We start from the raw sequence: 21,228 nt of genomic DNA on the forward strand, positions 1-21,228 counted from the left end.
TTAATATTTCCAAAATTAGCCTTGGTATACATCTCTGATAGACAGCTGCTTTCTTTAACGTATTTTTTTGCCTTTTTTAACACTGCCTCGGCTGTGTCAGGGCGGGCCTCCAGGAACAGCTGCGGGCCGGAGCGCAGGGGGCACGGGGCAGCCTGCAAGCCGGCAGTAACCCAGCAGGCGCTGCTTAACTTAGGGCTTTATTCTCAGGGTAGGAGTACGGAAGGATTTCCTCCTCTGTGGTGACTGAACACGGCCGTGGCGGGTGCGAACCGCCCCGCTGCAGGCGGGATTTTCACACCGCTCGGGGGGCGCTCGGGCCGGCTGGGCGTCATGCCGCGCTCCGCGCTCGGCTCCCCAGGCCTGCCGCCGCCATCGGCGCTGCGCTGCGCGGCCTGCGCGGGGCGGCCCCGGGCCCTAGCGCCCGCCTCCTGCAGCTCCCCTCAGCGCTCCCGGGGCGGGCGAGGCGGCGGCGCCGGTACGTGAGGGAAGCCGGGGGGGCGAGGCCGTGCCCGCAGCGCGGAGCGGACCTGGGCGGGGCGGGCCCGGGCCTCGGCGCCGTGAGGAGAAGGGCGCGGGCGGGCGGCGGCGCTCGGACGCGCGTGGGCACCGCGTGGCGTCCGTGAGGGGAGCTCAGCGGCGGGGGTAGCGGGCCTGCAGGCAGCGGGGGGAGCGGCAGCGGGAGCGGGCTGGGCCCCTGCGTTCGGGGCTTTTCCCTCTGCCTTTCATCTTCGTTGCGTTTGGTATCTTAAAGACTTTCGTTCAACTTTTTGTTTGTTTTCTTCTTAAAGGCGTGCCAGAGGATTGCAGATGGGTAACGCAGAGCCGAGAGAAGCCTCTCTTTCCTTTTAAGCGCTGCAGCACAAAGAAGTATGACCTGACCGAAGTTGCCCGTGCCATGTAAATGCTCTGAAGTTCCATAATGTCAGAAGCTAGGTATCCAGAAAGTAAAAGGTCCCGAGTAAGTTTGTCACTGAGTAAAAAGAAGAAAAAAAAAGAAACGGCAAAGAAAGTGGAAATTAAAGGAACACCATCTCTCCGTTCAGAATCCTCCTCTATTACTTCATTTTTTAGCAATGTTCCCCCTGCAAAAATTACCTGTCCCATGTGCGGGCAAATGGTACCAAGATACGGAATAAATGAGCACATGGATGCCACGTGTCCAAGCAGCCGCGGCGAGCTGGGTGGTGTTGATTCAGCACTGAGCTCTGGTAAGACTGAGGGGCCTCCGGGTGCAAATGTGGACAATAATTCCAGCCCACACTTTTCAAAAAACCTCTCAAATCTAAGGCCAAGTCCTTCCAAAAGCAATTCATTGAAAACAGAAGGGAGCACAGCACAACATACTAGCCCTTATTTTAGCAACAGTAGTTCAGACTGTAGCGTTCATAGTGAACCAAGGGGTCAAACAGTTAAAATCGTCTCTTTGGGAAGCTTGTCATCTAAACTGTCCAGAAGACGTTGCGTGCAGGGAGAAAAACAGGTAGTATATAAAGAGATCGACTCTTCACCTCCAGCTGTTCACAATATGTGCAAAAATGCTGCAATACTGGATGATGCTGATGCTGAGATTTTTTCTGGGCATAGTTCTCAGAAAGAAAATGAGCTTGCTCAGGGAGAGCATGAGGAACAAAATCTTTCAAAAAAGAAATCTGAATTTCAAGAAGAAATAAGCAAATGTAGTAGGGAAGAGCTTGTGGATGTTGTTCAGGTGTCACTACCAGCTGTTAACAGCAAGAGATTACCATTTGGTACAAGGAACACCGAAACGGAAAGTAGATCTGAAGGAGTGATGCTTAATCCTGAAAATTTTGATACACATTTAGCCATTTATACTTCACCAGAGCCGATCAGTAGTTTGGAGGTAAAGACTCAGCTCCATGCTCAACTTACTCCGTCTTCCAAAATGGAAGTGAACTGCGGTACACAAAATTGCTTTGGAAAGGGTGATGTACAGGTACTTCCTGTGGAAGTTCATGAACACTTTAAGGATGAAATTGATCATAATTTTTCAGAAACTGTGCAAAAGGTGGAGTTTCAAAATTCCATTGGTGACATTTTAGACAAAATAAATGAGGTTACCTCTGTTCCCAACGCTCCTGGTCAACCATATTACCTCCAGAATTTTTTAGTGGTGTTGCGAGCAGTGTTGGAGAATGAAGATGATGTGAGACTATTTGATGATCAAGATACGAACATTATTACTAAGTTCTGTCAATTATCAGGTATCCTTCTATTTTTACATTCTCATGCTGTCTCTTGTAGAGAGAACTTACATAGTTCTAAGTGAAGAGTACTATACCAGTGGGCAGTTTACCTTGTTAAACGGCTTAATGGAAGAAAATCCTTTTTCTCAGGAGGTGTATCCCTCCAGTAGCTTCTTGTAGGTAAATTTTCCTAATGCTGCTTTAAGGGAAAGTAATAAGTAGTAGAGATTGCATGGAATAAGGAGAGAATTAAAAATATATGATTGTGGTTCTTTCTGTAGCTTAACTAGAAAAATACATTTTTTTTAGAATCTCAAGTCAACTTGCTTCTGCGTTTAAACATCAATCCTCAAAAAAAGACCATCGGTTAATGCCAAGCTTCCTATGGTTAGTACCTATGGAAATTCTGCAGAATGGGGTTATGAAGAGGCCCGTGCTAAACACATAGATCTCAAAATAGTAGTTCTGAAACTATTCTGAAACTTAAGTTCTAAACTTAGGCATTTTCTGCAGTGATCACAATTAAATTTTTACAGATTACCCGATGATCTTTTGAGGTCCCTTCCAACCCCTACACTTGTGAGATTATATTATACTAACATGCACTAACACTAAACACAAAAGCTAATGCTAATATAAGTTGAGTCTATGATAAGTAAAACGAGATTGTAACCTAGGTCAGTATTTGTCAGGGGGCAGCTGCTCTGCAAGGGCAGATGAGCCAGGAGCCTGAGCGGGCAGCGGGGCAGACAAGGGCCCGTGTCCTCTCCTCACCTGGGGACGCAGCCCCACGCTGCTGGGCAGGGCCGGTGTCAGTAACCCCGTCCAGCTGTGCTGCAGTGGTGGTGGGACTTGGGGAAGCCCACAACAGCAGGGCAGGCGCATGGTCAAGCCAGGAAGCCAAGCCAGTGGTGCCTGCTGGATGCTGGCACACCGGTGCATGGCTCAGGCAAGAGCCCAGGCCAACAGCCTGAGCAGCCCTGGCCATGCTTCCCACAGCCCTTCCCTGCAGTCCGCCTGGCAGAGCCGTTTGGTGCACTCAGAGCCATAGGAATGTTAGAGTAGTTAGCCTTCTCCACCTAGATGCATATGCAGTGACATAGAGCTTGATAATACGTTGCTTATGTTAGGGTAGTTAAAATAGGAGTATGTAAAGAAAGAATGGAATAAAAGCAACAAAACTTTTTATTGGCTCATTTACATTCAAAGGAGATCTGGGAATAAGCTTACAGTTAGGTAGCTACGGGATGTGGGCTTCAGCTACTTCAGCCAATACTAAAAGAAAAATGCAGGATACAGCTTCCTTATTTCTACACCCCCTTCTTTTGATCAGTACTTGTACACTTGTTTCTCTTTCAGTGAGTTCAGGGTTCCTCTCACAGGAGTTCAGAATACAGAAGAAAAGTTATTGCAGAGTAGAGCTGACAAATCCATGTCTGCACTGTCACAAATCAATCAATCACAGTCACAAATAAAACCATCTCTCTTTGCAGGGTAGGAAAAACAATGATCAGCTACAAGACGTGGTCGGATAGTATTAAGTCAATAGATAATGAGTTCTGGACAAGTGATGGATGTCTTTACCTTCAAGAAATCTTGGACAGAATACTTTAAAAGTTCAGGTAGATGAGATATCTGTTCCACATTAGTAGTTTCTACTGAAGGAAGTGTTGCCTCTCAGTTATAACAAGTACACATACATGCTTAATGCTATAAATTAAATAGCTTGAGCATAGGTGTTCTCCAGTATTTCATTATTTTCTGATAAAAGTGTGCGGTTCTTCCGTGAGTTATGTATTAAGAAAGGGATGATATTTTTAAAAGAATTAAATTTGACGTAGTCCTTCCATCCTGCCTCGTTTTCTCAGAAGTGGGTGAGCAGCAACAAGTGGATGGAGAGCATTGCCAATCAAACGGATAAATAAATCAGAAGTTAGTGAGGGGTGAGATAGGTATTCAAAAGGGTGCGGAATGTAGTAACAATGGCTAGGCAAATTTCAGCTAAGATTTAATAAGTCATTATTTGGTCAAATTGCAGCATTGTTAGTATTTTTAAAGTGTTTTTTTTGAAGTTACTTTAAGTGATGTCTTCCCTGACACAAATCAAATCAATAGGAGTTTTATTCTTGTTTTCAATAAATATATTATTAAAACTAGGTTTGTTTATCTTTGGTAAAAAGAAGAATCTGAAGGCTTCTACACTGAGAAGTGTTCTGTGATTCTGAAATCACTCCATCAAACTACAGTTTCTTTAGTTTCCCCAGCATCAAATTGTTGGTTATTGCTCGAGTATTAAAGAAAGCAAAAAGACCTGTTTGAAGTCACACTATGCAGAGTTATAAATAAAGTTGTCATTTCCTAGAAAACATTTTTTAAAGGGTGTGTCCAAAGTAAATTTTAGCAATGTTCATTACCTACAAAATACATTGTAATAGTTTTTATTACCTACAAAACTTGAGGATTCTAATGAGCAATGATTATTTTGAAAGGTAGGTTCTGTTGTTTTACCAGAAACAACAGAAACCTGTGTCTATAGAACACAGGCAGATTTAAAACGTGTTTTACAGGACATCTGCATCACAGTAATGTTTGTAGGTAAGGTAGTGAGTATGCATAGTACTGTGTTTTAGAATTTAATGTTTTTGTTTTCTTTTATCGTTTTAAATTATATTTGCAGTTGGTGGGCAGAAGTTATATGTGAGACTTTTTCAACGCAAGCTGAACTGGTTAAAAGTGAACAAAATAGAGTATGGAGAGATAAGTTTGGATTTGTCACCAATAATTGAAGAACTGGTTGAAGCCAGATTTCTGCAGACAGGTATGGCCAGTGTTAATAAGTATTAAAAGTATTAAAAATAAATTGTACTGGGGCATGTCAGCATTTAATGTACTACGTGCTTGTCTGTACATTGAGAAGAGAATTAGAGGAGCAGAATAACTCCAGGCTTCAGGTTGATGAGTCCTGTGTTATGTTACATTAATAACAGAAGCAGTTAGAGCAAAGTATGTAACAGGGAGAACAGAATAAATGTCAGCACCACTGATGCACCAGTCAGCCTTATGTGCCCTCATCAGCCCCATCTCAGACCATGACCTGTGAGCTGTCTTGCCAGGTGAGTTTTAGGTTGGATGTTAGGAAGAACTTCTTTACCGAAAGGGTTGTTAGACATTGGAACGGGCTGCCCAGGGAAGTGGTGGAGTCACCATCCCTGGAGGTCTTTAAAAGACATTTAGATGTAGAGCTTAGGGATATGGTTTAGTGGGGAGTGTTAGTGTTAGGTCAGAGGTTGGACTTGATGATCTTGAAGTCTCTTCCAACCTGGAAATTCTGTGATTCTGTGAACCTGTCTTCAGCACTCTCCCTGGCATGGTTTGGGAGACAGACCTCCAGCCAACCAATGCTGCCAGTTGTTTCCAGTCTTGCCCCTGGCCATGTACTGTGGATGGGTCTCAGACCTAAACTGTAGGCTTGTCTCTAGGTCTGGCTCATCTCTTAAATGGACCCTGGGCCTGATTCACCATCTTGCCTCTTCTAGGGCTGCCAGTAGGCTCTGTTATCAGGACTTTTGATCTGCCTGTTCTCTTTGTTTACAGTGGGACTGCACCCGGGGTAGTGAAGACACTGCCTGTGCTGTGGTCACCTGTGACTCCTGGCTCATTCCCCCCTGTGGAGCAGCCCCTACTCATGCTGCTCCCTGGCAGTACATTTTTTTTTTTTTGCCTTGGAAAGTTTCAGTCATCAGTAAGAGAAAAGGTTTTCTTGAGCAACTGTTCTTGTAACTCAGCAAAATTTCTTTGTATTTGCTTTTTCTTTGAAGCTACAAAGGGGTTACTTCTGATTATTCCATTCCTTCAGACTGGACCTTTGAAGATAATGAATTTCAAGCTGGACCAGCTAGCATCACTAATATACTTGGAAGAATCTGAATCATTACATTAGTACTAGGTTATATGAATGTACTAGACTTTGAACTGTTGATTGAATGTGTACGTATAGCACATAATGAATGTATCTGGATTATTTTACTTTTAGAATCTGAACTGGAAGACCTGTGTGAAGGGCTGGATTTGCTTTCAGCCCCTGAGCTAAAAACATTAGCAAAGATCTTTCACTTGCCAAACCCAAACAGTCAGAAACAGCAACTTGTGGATGATTTTCAGAGGTTGGCAAAACAACGTTCAGTCTTCAGCAGGAGTCAGGCTGGTATTGGGACAGTGATTTTAAAAAGGTACCTCTTAAGCTGTTTAAATCTATAATTACGTTTTGCAGGAAAAAAGACTCAACATGCCTTTTAAAGAGAGAAATGCATTTAGTAACTTGAGGTATAAAAAGTTGCTTAGCCATATAAACTTGGGGAACATACTGCTCTTTTCTGTAGTTGACAGCTGAAATATTAGTTGCCCCCTAAGATCAGAGAATATCTTGTTTAAATCTTTGCTGCTCTGTGGCGAAGTAGCAAAAATCTTGTCTTGTATGAAAGGGCTTGATGAAGTCCCAAAACCTAGGATTTCAAACTGTGATCTGTAACCATTGCCCTACCAGCTAACTACATCTTGTTTCATGCTGGTACTGCCTGGCATGGCAACAGGAGTGGTTGCACCTGAAGGGCAGTTAGTTCCAATTCTATTCTGCTTGTGGATGGTCCTTACGCTTTTTGTTAGTTATTGCGATTCATTGGCTTTTCACAATCGATTATGTGCATTATATGGTTTCTCAAGCTACTTCTTTCAGGGAAAATCAGAGATGGTGGCTGGGCGCTGGAATAGGCTCGCCAGTGATCATAGTACCAAGCCTGCTGAAATTCAAGAAGTGTTTGGACACAGCTGTCAGACCTATAGTTTGATTTTTGGGTGGTCCTGTGTGGAGCCAGGAGTTGGACTTGATGATCCGTGTGGGTCCCTTCCAACTTGGGATGTCTTATGACTCTATGAAAATTAAGTTTACGCAGTAAATGGTGTGAAAATGAAATAATTCTCATACTTCATTCATGATATTTGAATTTTATAACTGATGGGAAAAACTAACTGTATAATCATTTTATTTGTCCTTACAGGGTGAAGGATCTAGCTGGAAGATCTATCAGGGTCTGTAAAGGCCCTCGGGCCGTCTTTTCTCGAATCCTGCTGCTATTTTCACTCTCTGAGTCAATAGAGGATGAGGAAGCTGGTAGTGCCATACCATACATGGGGCGTATGGTATTCCCCAGTTACACTGTAAATAGGAAAACACAAATCTTCCAGGACAGAGAAGATCTTATCAGGTACGGGAAGCTTTGGCAATTTGGAAATCTGTTTTCTTCTAGAAAAGCTTTACTGCAGTACTTGTATAGGCAAATAAGATATTCATCATGTAGAACTACAGATGTGAATAGGTAGAAGTGCACTTTTGCAGTGATTTAAGATGCAGTTTTGTGTCCAAGTAAGATCTGTAACTCACAATGGCTTCTATTTTGAACTCAGATAGCATATTCATTTGCTTGATGGTCATCTGCTGATGAAAGTTGCTTCTTACATTGCTGTGATTATTAGAATGGAACCTAACAAAACCAAAAATAAGTTCTCCTGTTTATAAATAGTTTTAAATGTAATATATCCTGCTAGTATAAACTTTGCTGATCCTACAAGATTAAGAATAAAGTTGGCTGCACGGTTCTATGTCTTTGGAGACTGGAACGGAGCAATCAGAAATTACTGTATGGAGGCATTGATTTCTTTCAACTATAAATGCTTTTTGATCCTAAAGCAGTGATTACGTGTTTTTCCCGTAGGTATGCAACTGCTGCTCATCTGTCAAATGATATAGCCACTGCACTGGTAAATGGGAACTTGGAAGAAGCTAATCATCTCTATACATGTGCGAAAGAAACGTGGAATGAAGTGAAAAATCACCCCTCTTTGAGGTAGTAGACTGGAAACGAGCACAGTGTTCATAAGTGACTGCTAAGTGCATTGTCTTACTTTTGGTACTGTTCCTTTTGAGAGGCTTACAGACTTGTGATATTATTCAAGCCTGATAAATTTAGAAACTTTAATGTTCTTGAAAGCTTTGAACTTCCTGGTTGTTTGTTTAGCTTTTAAGTGGTATCTATGAAAAAGCTTTTTTCCTAAAGCCCTGGGAATGAATTGGTAGGCATGGATAAAGCACTAAAACGCTTCTGTTCTACATGCCAATGCAGGAGAACAAGAGCCTTATTTTTCCCTCATCGTAGTTTGTTTTTATGGCTTTTAGGCAAATAGCAATCAGCAGAATTTCAATTTCATTGTGAACAAAAGAATGTTGCAAAGGTTATGGGAAAACATACTGGGTTATTCATCTGTTGAAAATTCCAATTGTGTGTTATTCAGGAAACACTACTGAAGATCTGAGAACTGAAGTAATGTGTACGGTTTTTGAAGCGTCCTTCACTGTTTTTTGTGTTAATTATTTTGTTCTCTGGTTTAATGATGCACTGAAAGTTAAAGTGTTAAGTTTGACATTATGTTCATTGTCATGGCAACTGATTTAAAATAATATTCATGGAGGGTTGCATGGAGTTCTAGTCCATTTCACACTGAAGGCAGTGGAAGCAACTATTTAAATTTCAATATTTTTTTGAAACATAGAGGTGCCTACCCAAAAGGTGTTAGTCATCTTTTAGGGCAGGAAATGCTTGTTCTAGCCTTTTCCTTCTGTTCAGCTGCATTTCTGAAGTTTGACTTAGAAGAACAAGTTAGCAGTAAGGAAACACAATGTAGTAATGTACTGCTTTGCATCTGATACAAAACCTAATTATTTTCTTGAAAACCAGTGTCTTGAATATCTTCATGTAACCAGTTTCTTGAAACCAAATAATGTTGCATAAATGCAGCTTACAATTCCTCCCTCAGCTATATGGTTATCTTTGCGTTCTTGACTTGCAGAACCCAATTCATATATAAGGCATTACATGTTTTAAATTAAATGCTTTGATTCTAAGTATTCTTAGTAAGAGAATCTTTAAGAATTTAAATTGCCATCATCAAATGAATCTCCTGAGCTGCTCTTACCTTTCAGCTATCACCGAGTTCTACCTGAGTACCTGCGACGTTTCACAGTTGGCTGGGTATATACAAGAATACTTTCTCATGGTGTTGAAATTTTGCAGAGACTTCACATGTACAAGGTAAGGTAGGGTGGTAAGGTGAACAGGAAAACATTTTTAATGCAGCTTTATGTATAATCTGTATTTCTGATGTGGCTGCAAGAGGGTGATGTTTGCTATGACTTGCTACAGTTCTCTTAACAGATTACTTTTAAGTATAAAGTGCCTTTTTTTTTCTATATGCTTTAGAAGGTTGTAAAGGAAACCCCATTTTTTTAGACTGTGTTGATTTATGCTTATGCTTTGCCATGTGTAATATGCCATAATATTGCTAAGCTTTAAGCTTACATAAGCTTACATCTTTATGAGCCAGCGGGGAAGAAGGCCAGCCTGGCTGAACAGAGAACTGTGGGTTGAGCTTAGGAGAAAAAAGAGGGTTTATAATCTTTGGAAAAGTGGGCTGGCCACTAGGGAGGACTATAAGGATGTAGCGAGGCTGTGCAGGGACAAAATTAGGAAGGCCAAAGCTCATCTGGAGCTCAATCTGGCTACTGCCGTTAAAGATAACAAAAAACGCTTTTATAAATACATCAACACAAAAAGGAGGACAAAGGAGAATCTCCATCCTTTACTGGATGCAGGGGGAAACTTAGTTACAAGAGATGAGGAAAAGGCAGAGGTGCTCAATGCCTTCTTTGCCTCAGTCTTTAGCGGCAATATCGGTTGTTCTCTGGATTCCCAGTACCCTGAGCTGGTGGAAGGGGATGGGGAGCAGGATGTGGCCCTCACCATCCACGAAGAACTGGTTGGTGACCTGCTACGGCACTTGGATGTGCACAAGTCGATGGGGCCGGATGGGATCCACCCAAGGGTACTGAGAGAACTGGCAGAGGAGCTGGCCAAGCCACTATCCATCATTTATCAGCAGTCCTGGCTATCGGGGGAGGTCCCAGCTGACTGGCGGCTAGCGAATGTGACGCCCATCTACAAGAAGGGCCAGAGGGCTGACCCGGGGAACTACAGGCCTGTCAGTTTGACCTCAGTACCAGGGAAGCTCATGGAGCAGATCCTCTTGGGAGTCATCATGCGGCACTTGAAGGGCAAGCAGGCGATCAGGCCCAGTCAGCATGGGTTTATGGAAGGCAGGTCCTGCTTGACGAACCTGATCTCCTTCTATGACAAAGTGTCGCGCTGGGTGGATGAGGGAAAGGCTGTGGATGTGGTCTACCTTGACTTCAGCAAGGCTTTTGACACCGTCTCCCACAGCATTCTCCTCAAGAAACTGGCTGCTCTTGGCTTGGACTGGCGCACGTTTCGTTGGGTTAGAAACTGGCTGGGTAGCCGGGCCCAGAGAGTTGTGGTGAATGGAGTCAAATCCAGTTGGAGGCCAGTCACTAGTGGCGTCCCCCAGGGCTCGGTGCTGGGGCCGGTCCTCTTTAACATCTTCATCAATGATCTGGACGAGGGCATTGAGTGCACCCTCAGTAAGTTTGCAGATGACACCAAGTTAGGTGCGAGTGTCGATCTGCTCGAGGGTAGGAAGGCTCTGCAGGAGGATCTGGAGAGGCTGGACCGATGGGCCGAGGTCAACTGCATGAAGTTCAACAAGGCCAAGTGCCGGGTCCTGCACCTGGGGCGTAATAATCCCAAGCAGAGCTACAGGCTGGGAGATGAGTGGTTGGAGAGCTGCCAGGCGGAGAAGGACCTGGGAGTGATAGTGGACAGTCGGCTGAATATGAGCCAGCAGTGTGCTCAGGTGGCCAAGAAGGCCAACGGCATCCTGGCTTGTATCAGAAATAGTGTGACCAGCAGGGCTAGGGAGGTGATCGTCCCCCTGTACTCGGCTCTGGTACTCTGCTCTTCAGCGGCTCCTCCTATGAGGAGCGGCTGAAGGAGCTGGGCTTATTCAGCCTGGAGAAGAGGAGGCTCAGGGGCGACCTTATCGCTCTCTACAGATACCTTAAAGGAGGCTGTAGCGAGGTGGGGGTTGGCCTGTTCTCCCACGTGCCTGGTGACAGGACGAGGGGGAATGGGCTAAAGTTGCGCCAGGGGAGTTTTAGGTCAGATGTTAGGAAGAGCTTCTTTACTGAAGGGGTTGTGAGGCATTGGAACAGGCTGCCCAGGGAGGTGGTGGAGTCACCATCCCTGGAAGTCTTCAAATGACGTTTTGATGTAGAGCTTAGGGATATGGTTTAGTGGGGACTGTTAGTGTTAGGTTAGAGGTTGGACTCGATGATCTTGAGGTCTCTTCCAACCTAGAAATTCTGTGATTCTGTGAAAATATCTCTTTTTATCTTAGAGTTCCTAAGATATACACAGACCACTGAATACTTAGGGTGCTGGAGTAAGAATGAGGTTTGAATTGTGCAAAGTTTTTACAGTACCAGCAATTAGAAGGGAAAATTATAAGCAATTTATATAATGGAACTTAAACTTTGTTTTCTAACTCAGTTAATAAAGATACATCCCTCTCACTACAGGAAGCGGTGAAGGAGCTGCAGGCTCTTTTGTCTCAGGATGTGTACTGTACTGACAGCAGAGGGCGATGGTGGGACCGCCTCGCTCTGAATTTACATCAGCACTTGAAAAACACTAAGAAGGTATCTGTCGTCACAATTGCATGCTGTATGGCTGGAAATACTGCAGGCGTTGTCTGAAAACATTTTTTTAAAAAACATATTATTTTATGAAAAGAACATCTAGGTAGGCTCTTCTAAAAATGCATATGTTGGTTGGAATCCCAAGGTCAGGGAACCACTTTCTCCTAAGAAATAGAATAATTTCTGCATACCGAGTGTACCTTCATCCTTGGTTGACCTGCTTTCTTGTGTTGTGTAAAAGAACACTACACAAGGCTTGAGGGATTGTACAGAGTTACCAATCAGCAGCTTCCTCTTCTGCTCTTCGTTATAAATATGCCCGGTATCTAAGAAGCAGAGAAATTATGTGCAGTAAATGCTTATGCTTCTGAACCCAAGTCATGAAGAGGCCATATCTGGAATAAAGAAACAAAACAGCAGGTGGTATTTGTATCAGCTGTTCATCTGAGGATTTGTAAATACAGGAAGATTATGTCCATTTTTCCTGTCCGTTACATACAAAACTGAAATAATGTCAGTGGCTGAAAATGAAACTGTGGGACAATTTATGTCACAGCAAAGTGGGACAGGAAGCCTGAAAGGCTGTCTAGTGTCTGCAGTGTCTCTCTGCATCTTGTAGCTTAACGTCAGGCTATTTCTAAATTTTGAATTGGAAGTTGTACAAAGGAAGAGTCTCAGTCATTTATAAATGAGGACAAAGTGCCTTTCCAAGTCACAGAAAGACAACTGTAATTTGATAATTTAATTTTTTTTTTTAATTCTAGAATTAGCCCTGGATCTTCTTCAGTGCAGTCATGAATTGGTCTAAAAGTTGCTCTGCATGTGCATTCTTGTGCAAATGATCTAGTCCTTCTGTTTCCATATTAAGTATTAAGAAACAGGCTTAAAGGTGTTAAGCTTATTTCCCTTAGAGGTAGCTTTTTTCTAGTCGCTTATGTAGATTTTACACTCAGTCTTATCTTGATCAGTACAAATGTATAGTAATTCCTTTTTAATGTACCAATACAATCAGAATTTTAATCCAGAAGACTTCCAATGCAAAATGATAGCTAGAACTTCATTACACACATAGGAAAGGCAGCCCTGTCTTATGTGGTGGCTTTTTGCATTCACATTTTTGTGCTCCTTAAATCAATCAGTCCTTTGCGCCTGGTGGGAATAGAAAGATTTGCATAGGTCTTTCTAAATTACTGCTCGTTATCTTGATCTTTGCTAGGCCATTGACTGCATTAGAAAGGGACTGGCAGACCCATTTGTACGTACTGGGCATCGTCTCTCTCTCTACCAGCGGGCCCTTCGCATCAGAGACTCACCGAGCTGCAGGCAGTTCAGATGCCTGCTGCATGACCTGCCAGTCATAACCGTGGAGGATGTGACGCATGTGAGTAAAGATGCCGGCAGCTTCTGAGATAGATACACAGTCTCATGAAGTCTTTATCATTTTGATAAGAAGAAGTAATCTGGGAAACTGTCAGTATGTGCTATTCACCAAACTCTTGCTCTAGGAAAGTGAAGACAAATGTGTTTCTAAAACAAAAACCTTATGTACAAACTCCTTTTGTGCAAATCTGTTTAGATATAAGCCCCATTAATTAATACCAGTAACACCCTCAGAACTTTTCTGTCAAAGAGCCTGAGCAAGTCTGTGCATTGCCTCCGATGTCTTCGGGCATTCTGTGTGTAAGAAAAAGTAGTAGGATGATGAGAGCAATAGACTAATGGCACAAGAAAAAGCAAGGGTTTCTTTTACAATCTTCTGGAGTTACGCACTCTAAATATACCCTATGATACTATGCAATACAGTGCACTTGCATCATATTGGAATGCCTTTTTATAAAAAAACAAACAAACAAAAAAAAACAACCAAACAAAAAAAAACATTCTTTTCCCTACTTTTGCAAAAAGATTTGTATGTGGGCAAAGTCAGAGCAGAGCCTTGTTCTCCCTCAGCCCTGTCACTGCATCCCTCCCTACAGCCCTTCTTTTTTCAGGCCAGAATCTGTCTCTTCAGTTGTCTTTATTCTTTCATCTTGGTCTCACATATGGAAATACTAACATTCCATTCTGCTCAGAATTTTTATGAGATTTGTTTTTTTCTGAAAAATTTGCCAGTTTAGAAAAGCTGATTTGGCATTGAGAAATTAATCTTTTAACAGGATGGTTTCAAGGGAATGGCCAGCTAAAATTTACTGACTTGATTTTTGGAAGCAGTCAGGTTCTGGTTTAAGAAAACTGAAAAGATCTGTATTTTTAGGAGGGCTTTGGATATCTAGGCTAAAGGTTTTTTTAAATGAGATACTAGGAAGTAACTAGTTGTTTTAATATGTTCAGGTTACAATCAAAGGGAAGATGTGTCCTCAAATAGGACTGGGAAAATCTGTGTTCCTAATGGAGGATGTTGGTGATGAAGAAGGAGGCGAAGACTTCAGTGTATCCACAGTCATGTGCTCAGTTGAGGAGCTTGCCTTAACTCATTACAGGCAGAATGGTTTTGATCAGGGTAACGTTAACTTTTTTTTATATAAAGTAAGATAACTATTGGAGTAAAGAGCCAATTTACTAATAGTTTAGTTAATTAAATAGACCGGTTTTCAGTCTGGTTCTATTTCCTTTTGCAAAATGCTCTAATATGTATTTTCCAGCTTTTCTTCTTCGTGGCCTTTAATTATTTGCAGCCTTCATGTACAAAAGGCAGTTTTGAAATGTATGAAGAAAAAAAAAAGTGTTTTTTCTTTCACTCCTTAGAAAAATGCTTATTTTGGCTTTATCAGTGAACAGCTATATATTTGTTAGGGGCAAAAGGCTAGCACTGACCTTCAAGAGAGTGTCATTAAAGAAGATAACATTCTTTACAGGAAAGGTAAATAGATGTCCAGAGATTTTTGGTACTAGATGAACACGAGAACAGTATGTAGCATAGCAAGACACTCAGCAACTGCTTTTGAAAATGCTTGTTCATATATATGAACATAATGAAGCAGTTTTTTACTCAGCATAAATATATACATGTTCATATAAATGACATCTAAAATTGTATATGGTGTATGCATACATATATGACAAGATATGCATATGTAGGTATATTCACAGCATGCATTTAAATGATATATATATTATACATAATACATAACATAAATGTTGCACTATACAACATACCATATATATGATAAATATAATACGTCACATAATATATATTACATACTATAATACATTCTATTTTACTATACTGCACTATCAAAATTATACTAAAAAAGATACTATTTAACAACATGTGATATATAATGTGTGATAATGAATTTATACAATGTATATGTAGTACACATATTTTATAGATATATAATAAATGGTATAATAGTATAGAGTTTATAAAACATTAATTCATACACACATGGAAATTATATATAATATGTAAAAATGTAGTTACATATATAAATTATTTAAATTATTATTACATCATACTATGCTATATTACATATTATATACCTTATACTTATTAATAGATGTAATTATATAATATGTAATATGAAATAAATTTAAATTTATTATATATATGTATATTCAAACGCACATATGTGTACACACATACACACAGGTGGCCTTTAGATGTGATTGGAGCTGTCTGGAGTTCTTCATAGCTGCTCATATGGTGCTGTGATTTAGATTGGTGACTAGAACAGTATTGATGATGATGCACAAATGGTTTAGCTATTGCTGAATAGTCTAAAAGGTCATTACTTGGAGCCTGGCAGGGTACTAGTCTGCTCGTGGCACCTGATTTCTTTGGCATCATGTTTGTTTTCTGTTTTCCCTGTCACATGAAAATTGTTTTTTTCTCTGCCCATGAGTTTTTTTTTTTTCTTTTTTCTTTTTTTCCCACTCACTTTTGCCCTTCAATTCTCTCCCCATTCCTGCTATCCTGTATGCATCTACAAGCCAGGGCCAACCCACGTACATACATTTTTATATATGTAAGTAATCATAGACACATTTAGGTTGGAGAAAAATACTTAAGATTGAGTCCAACCATTACATAACACTACCAAGCCCACCACTGAACCATGTCCATAAGTGCTACAGCCACACATCTCTTAAGGACCTCCAAGGACTCCACCACTTTCCTGGGCAGCCTGTTCAGTGCCTAACCACCACTCTTTCCATGAAGAAATTCTTCCCGATAGCCAACCTAAACCTCTCCTGGTTCACTTGAGGCTGTTTCCTCATGTCCTAACACTTGTCACATGAGAAAGATGGGCTGCAGCCTCCTTTCAGGTCGTTGTAGAGTGATGAGGCCTCCCCTCAGCCCCCTGTTCTCCAGACCAAGCAGCCCCAGTTCCCTTGCCTGCTCCTCAGAAGCCCTGCCTTCTAGTACCTCACCAGCTTCATTGCTCTGCTCTCAGCGTGTTCCAGCAATTCAGTATCTTTCGTGTAGTGAGGGGCCCAAAACTGAATGCAGTACTTGAGGTGAGGTCTCACCAGTGCCACATACAAGGGGACAATCCCTTCAGTTCCCTAGTCCTCCTGGCCACTCTATTTTTGATACAAGCCAGGATGTCATTGGCCTTCCCAGCCACACCACTGGCTCACGTTCATCCGGCTGTCGACCTGCACCCCCACATCCTTTTCTGCCAGGCAGGTTTCCAGCCACGTCCCAGGCCTATCCTGCTGCATTGGGTTGCTATAAAAAGTATATTAAAAATGGTTAAACATTAGAAAAGTAAGCCTTATTGTAACAGGACATGGTAATTTAATCTTATCCTGTAAATGAAGGCCACTAGGCTGGAATGGAAGGCATTAGCAAACTGTTTGAGTAATAAAACAGATTCATAACTTTTTGCTGCAATATTAATATATACTAACTTCAGCTGCACATAAACCAGAACATAGCATGTTCCTGGTTTGGATCATGCTGATTTAGTAGCTCTTCATACACAGTTGCTGTAGAAGTTAACAGTGTTTCCATGTTTATGACTGAAATATTTGTATTTGCTCTTTAGGTATTCATGGCGAAGGTTCAACATTTATTACGCTGTTTGGTATTCTAATGTGGGATATCGTTTACATGGATGGCATACCTGATGTCTTCAGAAATTCCTATCAGGTACTTTAATTTTTTTTTAGTTAATTTCTTCACCCATATTGCTCTAGGCTTTGTAGCCGTGTTAACAATCTTATTCTGGATTGGATTCATATTTTACTCTGAAGTACTTTTCGAAAAGGTTTTGGCATTGCTTGTTTTATGCTGTTACATGGGGCTTGTTGCTAAAGGGCTCCTCAGTAACTAATTACCATGTAAGACTGAATAGACTGATAGGGTAGGATTCCTCTGGTTAAATGCAGCTGTCTGATATCTGAACTCCCTGGTTGAAGAGTCCTTTAAGAATACTGCTATTCTACAGTTCACATCATTTGAAGCTGACACACTGTTAAAAAGAGCCAATTTCTTTTCAGTAGCCTTTAAAGGCTACAAGGACGTTGTAAAGCTCAAGTTTGTTTGCTCCCCACCCCCATCCACTCAGCCCAAACATGTTCATGCTTTTGGGCTAACCCTTTTTTTTCTTTTTTTAAATAAACTAAGAAGCAAACAACAATACAGCCTCCATCCCCAACAGCTCCGTCATGAAGCTTAATGATTACAGGTGAATTTGTGGCTTTTATATAGACGCTTTACAGACTACAAATTACAGATAGAAACACTTAATAATTCCACCTAGAAAACTTGATAATGTAGTGACATTTGCTAAGAAAACTCTAAAGAGCTATAACCTCATATATTGTAGGGCTGTAAAAAGGCCAAACATTTTTCTTGTTCTTCCTTCTACCTTAATCCATTGCTTCTAAGTGGAACCCTATCGAAGAGGTAGAACAGCTGGTTTGTTCCTCCTCCCTAGGCAGATGTATTATTTGTACTGTAAGACATTACAGATTGATACCAGTATAAGTTAGCTTAGGCAGAAATGTACCTTGCATTTTAGAGGTGTGGCATGCAGGGATTTCTTTTTTATTATTGCTTCTTATTTTCTTTAAAAAAAATACACACCTTGCATGTGCTCTTGAGCTTGCTCATTGCAAGCCCCTTTGTAGCTCCTTTGCTTATTAGTTGTTGTTGTTAGCTGAATTTTACTTAACACAGAGCAAAGCGATCACAAGCCTTAGGCATGCAAGCTGAAGGCTCACACAGACAGTCCTATGCTGCATTTCCTGAGATTAGCTGTGGCAGCAGTTTGTGTATGGAGGGCTGAAATTTGATATTCTCTAAGTGCTCTGCATCTGAACTTGAAAAGCTAGAACAGCACTCATCTACTTGCCTGCCATTTTTGCCCATGTTCAAAATCAAATAATAGCTTTAAGGACTTTTTATAGTGTAATGTGTTCAGAGGTCTCCATAAGTCTCTTTGCTTTTAGGAGGCTTGATTAATACTCCCTGGTTTTACCACTGCTTTGCTCCCCCTGCCCCTATGCTGTTTCACTGTAGCTGAGCAGTCTTGGTCCTGATAACAAATTCTAACTCCAGTATTACTGCTTGGAGCGTTAGAGAGCACTAGTTTGTTTTCTGCTAATTAAAGGAACTTCTGACCAGAATTAAAACAAAACAAAACAACAACAACAAAAAAAAAACAGCATGTGGCCAGCATTTGCTGCACTGACATCAGTTGTTAAAAATATATGCAGCTCTTTTCCTGCTTAATAGGGGCTTATGTAATGGATATGTTTACGTTGAGGTGTCTCAGGCTGAGTGACTTGGTAGCTGAGATGAAGAAAAGTACAAAGTAGGGCATTGTCATTCTTGGAATCGCTGCTTTGCCAGCAGGTCCTCAGAGCTGTATTTACCTTGTCATACAGACATTCCCCCTGGATTTATACACTGACAGCTTCTATGAGAACAGGAGGGATGTCATTGAGGCCAGGCTCCAGCAGCTTCATGCATCGTCCTCAGAGACTCTGGCAAAGTTGATTGCTGACATCTGGACTACTCAGGAGGGAAAAGCAGCAGCACTGGTTAGCTGGGGACGTTTTGTTTCCCTCCAGCAAGTTCAGGTAAATAAATGTTGTCCAGAACAGCCACTGCTTCATCAGGCTCCCTGTTAAATCCAGGGTCATGGTGTGCTCACAGTTTGTGCTGAGGCACTGAGGAGTCAAGACTGACTGGGAGGGAGGAATTGCATGGGGACTTCAGCACACTTCTCGCTAATCCCAGGTGATGCTACCCTTTTCTGATATGGCCACTTCTCCTGCAACAGTAGTTGAGAACGCAGAGGGGAAATTGCTGCAGATAACATGTAAATTGCTCATTACTTGTGATTAATGAGACACTGAGACTGGCCATAGAATATTCTTATGAGGACTGAGAAATGGCTGTACAAGAAATTAAAAAGGTCAACTGCTTAAATTTCTCTTCCAGAGCCTTGTCTCTTGCCTTGGAGGAATATTTCTGAGTGGTGTTTTTAGGCGACTTTCCAAAGATTTGCGCCATTGCAGAGGGGGACTGCCTGACCTGGTTGTGTGGAGTACTCACAGTAATCACTTTAAGGTATCGTGTGCAGCAAATAGTGGTTGATTGCTTTCCTGTTATGTTATCACTTATTTTGGTGTGGGCTTGATGGGTGTAAGAACCAGCAAGAGGTGGCTAGGTATTGTTATAGAATAGATCTTTTGGTTAAATTTACTGGAAGGCAATTGTTTAGCAAGCACTCAAGCAGCCATACAGATTCCGACTGTTACTGGAAAGGAGTGCTAATGTCACCACTTACACCAAAACTTGACTGTATGAGCTAACTACAGAACTCTCTCTACTACAAAAATTGAGTAAACAGTCATGGTTTGTGTCTTGCATCGTAGTTAAATAGTTGCTAGAAGAGTATTGCACATCTCAGCTGTTGGAGCATCTTGTTAAGCATTTATAAACCACAGCTGAACAGCAGAAATCAGTTCTCTAAAACAGCTATGTAATATATTTTCAGTTGCTGTCAGTATAAGCTGGCACTGTGTTACTGGAGGTAAATGACCGATAAGGCTGTAGATGATTCAGCTCTGAATATTTGGTCTCAATTCACCAGTGTCTCTGGCTGTTTTGGTGGGTGATTACTACATAGAATTTCATTCTTACACTTAGGGACCTGGGTTAATCACTTAGCACTGGTCATATGTCGTGTAAATCTATATTCTGTTGCAAATAACAACCATAAAATAATTCTTCCATTAGTCTGTTGGAATGACTGATTTTTGAGTTCCTCCACATAAAACACACTGTTAATCAATCATTTCTTTGTAGTTGGTGGAGGTGAAAGGTCCCAACGATCGCCTGTCGCACAAGCAGATAATCTGGCTGAGTGAACTGAAGAAGCTGGGTGCTACAGTAGAAGTTTGTCATGTGCAAGCAGTTGGAGCTAAGAGTAAACGCCTCAGTTGACAAGATACGTCTTGCTCACACGGGTAACTTGGGTGTTTTAAAGGAAGTGGCACAACACACACACTACTGGCTGCTGCTTATTTAAAATATCGTCTTCTAAACAATATTGTGCTCTGGCTTCTTGGAGCACAAAACATTCTAAGCAATAGTTGGAAGAAACTTCATGATTTAATGTATGTCACGTGTTCAGAAGAACATAGCATCTCTCATTTATACACAATTCTTAAGTTTATCTGTGAAAAGTAATCTTTGCCCAGTGAAGACAAACAGCTGCAGTCACATTTGTACCAATGAGAACACTACAATAAAAAATGTGGGGCATCAAGGTCTGATCGTTTCCATGTTGTCTTGGTAGCCTGAGTTCATTAATTATGTTGTGCAGGCTTCATGCTCACCTCCTCTCCAGGATGTCAGGACCAGTATGGGTCTCCAATTGTCCCTACTTTGTATTCTGTATTTCAATTTCTCATTTTAATATTAAAAAAATGGTCAAAATGATGGCATAGAGTAAGGCATAGTTTTTTGTTTTTTTTTTTAAATGCTATTTTAATTTGCTGCTGTAACTGAAAGGACAGCTGGCTTAATCGTTCCTTGTGCCTCACAGATACGTTATCTGCAAAAAGGGGAAGGGTTTCTCATAGATAGTTGTTATGTGCCAAGCTTGCAGCACTCATTTGCACGTCATTCATTGTAGTGAGTTTTGCCCTGCATAAATGGATGTGTACGTATGCCTTCACAAATAAGTGAGTCAATTGAAATGGAACCAAAAGCCAAGTCCATTTTTTAAGACATGAAAAATCCCGTGGGTCTGTCTCAGTTTTAACACATAGCCAACATCTTTTCTCTGGAGTCTTCATTCTCATACCAAGTAAGTTTGTCTGATAACAGATATTCTGTTTATCATACACATAGCAGACACCTTAATAGAATGTAGTGAGAAATTAAGCTCAACTGCA

At 41.4% G+C, this 21,228-nt stretch overlaps 1 protein-coding gene across 1 annotated transcript; it reads left to right on the forward strand.

The window, feature by feature from the left end:
- The first annotated feature begins 805 nt into the window (after positions 1 to 805).
- On the forward strand, positions 806 to 20,602 carry FAN1 (FANCD2 and FANCI associated nuclease 1). Its single transcript, XM_035335501.1, has 13 exons — positions 806 to 2,222; positions 4,882 to 5,022; positions 6,238 to 6,433; positions 7,259 to 7,465; positions 7,973 to 8,104; positions 9,238 to 9,346; positions 11,746 to 11,865; positions 13,082 to 13,246; positions 14,197 to 14,365; positions 16,860 to 16,963; positions 18,706 to 18,900; positions 19,265 to 19,393; positions 20,135 to 20,602. Exons 1-13 carry the CDS (start codon positions 920 to 922, stop codon positions 20,270 to 20,272), a joined length of 3,108 nt encoding a protein of 1,035 aa, XP_035191392.1. The 5' UTR covers positions 806 to 919; the 3' UTR covers positions 20,273 to 20,602.
- Positions 20,603 to 21,228: the final 626 nt, after the last annotated feature.

The sequence above is a fragment of the Oxyura jamaicensis genome, chromosome 10 (assembly GCF_011077185.1).
Source record: "Oxyura jamaicensis isolate SHBP4307 breed ruddy duck chromosome 10, BPBGC_Ojam_1.0, whole genome shotgun sequence".
Classification (NCBI taxonomy): Eukaryota; Metazoa; Chordata; class Aves; order Anseriformes; family Anatidae; genus Oxyura; species Oxyura jamaicensis.

Bases quoted from the DNA above. Each gene is read 5' to 3' on its own strand.
- FAN1 (XM_035335501.1), top strand. From the start codon at position 920: ATGTCAGAAGCTAGGTATCCAGAAAGTAAAAGGTCCCGAGTAAGTTTG. The intron at 5,023-6,237 runs GTATGGCCAGTG...TTTTACTTTTAG, and splicing joins AGCCAGATTTCTGCAGACAG to AATCTGAACTGGAAGACCTG. The intron at 13,247-14,196 runs GTGAGTAAAGAT...TAATATGTTCAG, and splicing joins CCGTGGAGGATGTGACGCAT to GTTACAATCAAAGGGAAGAT.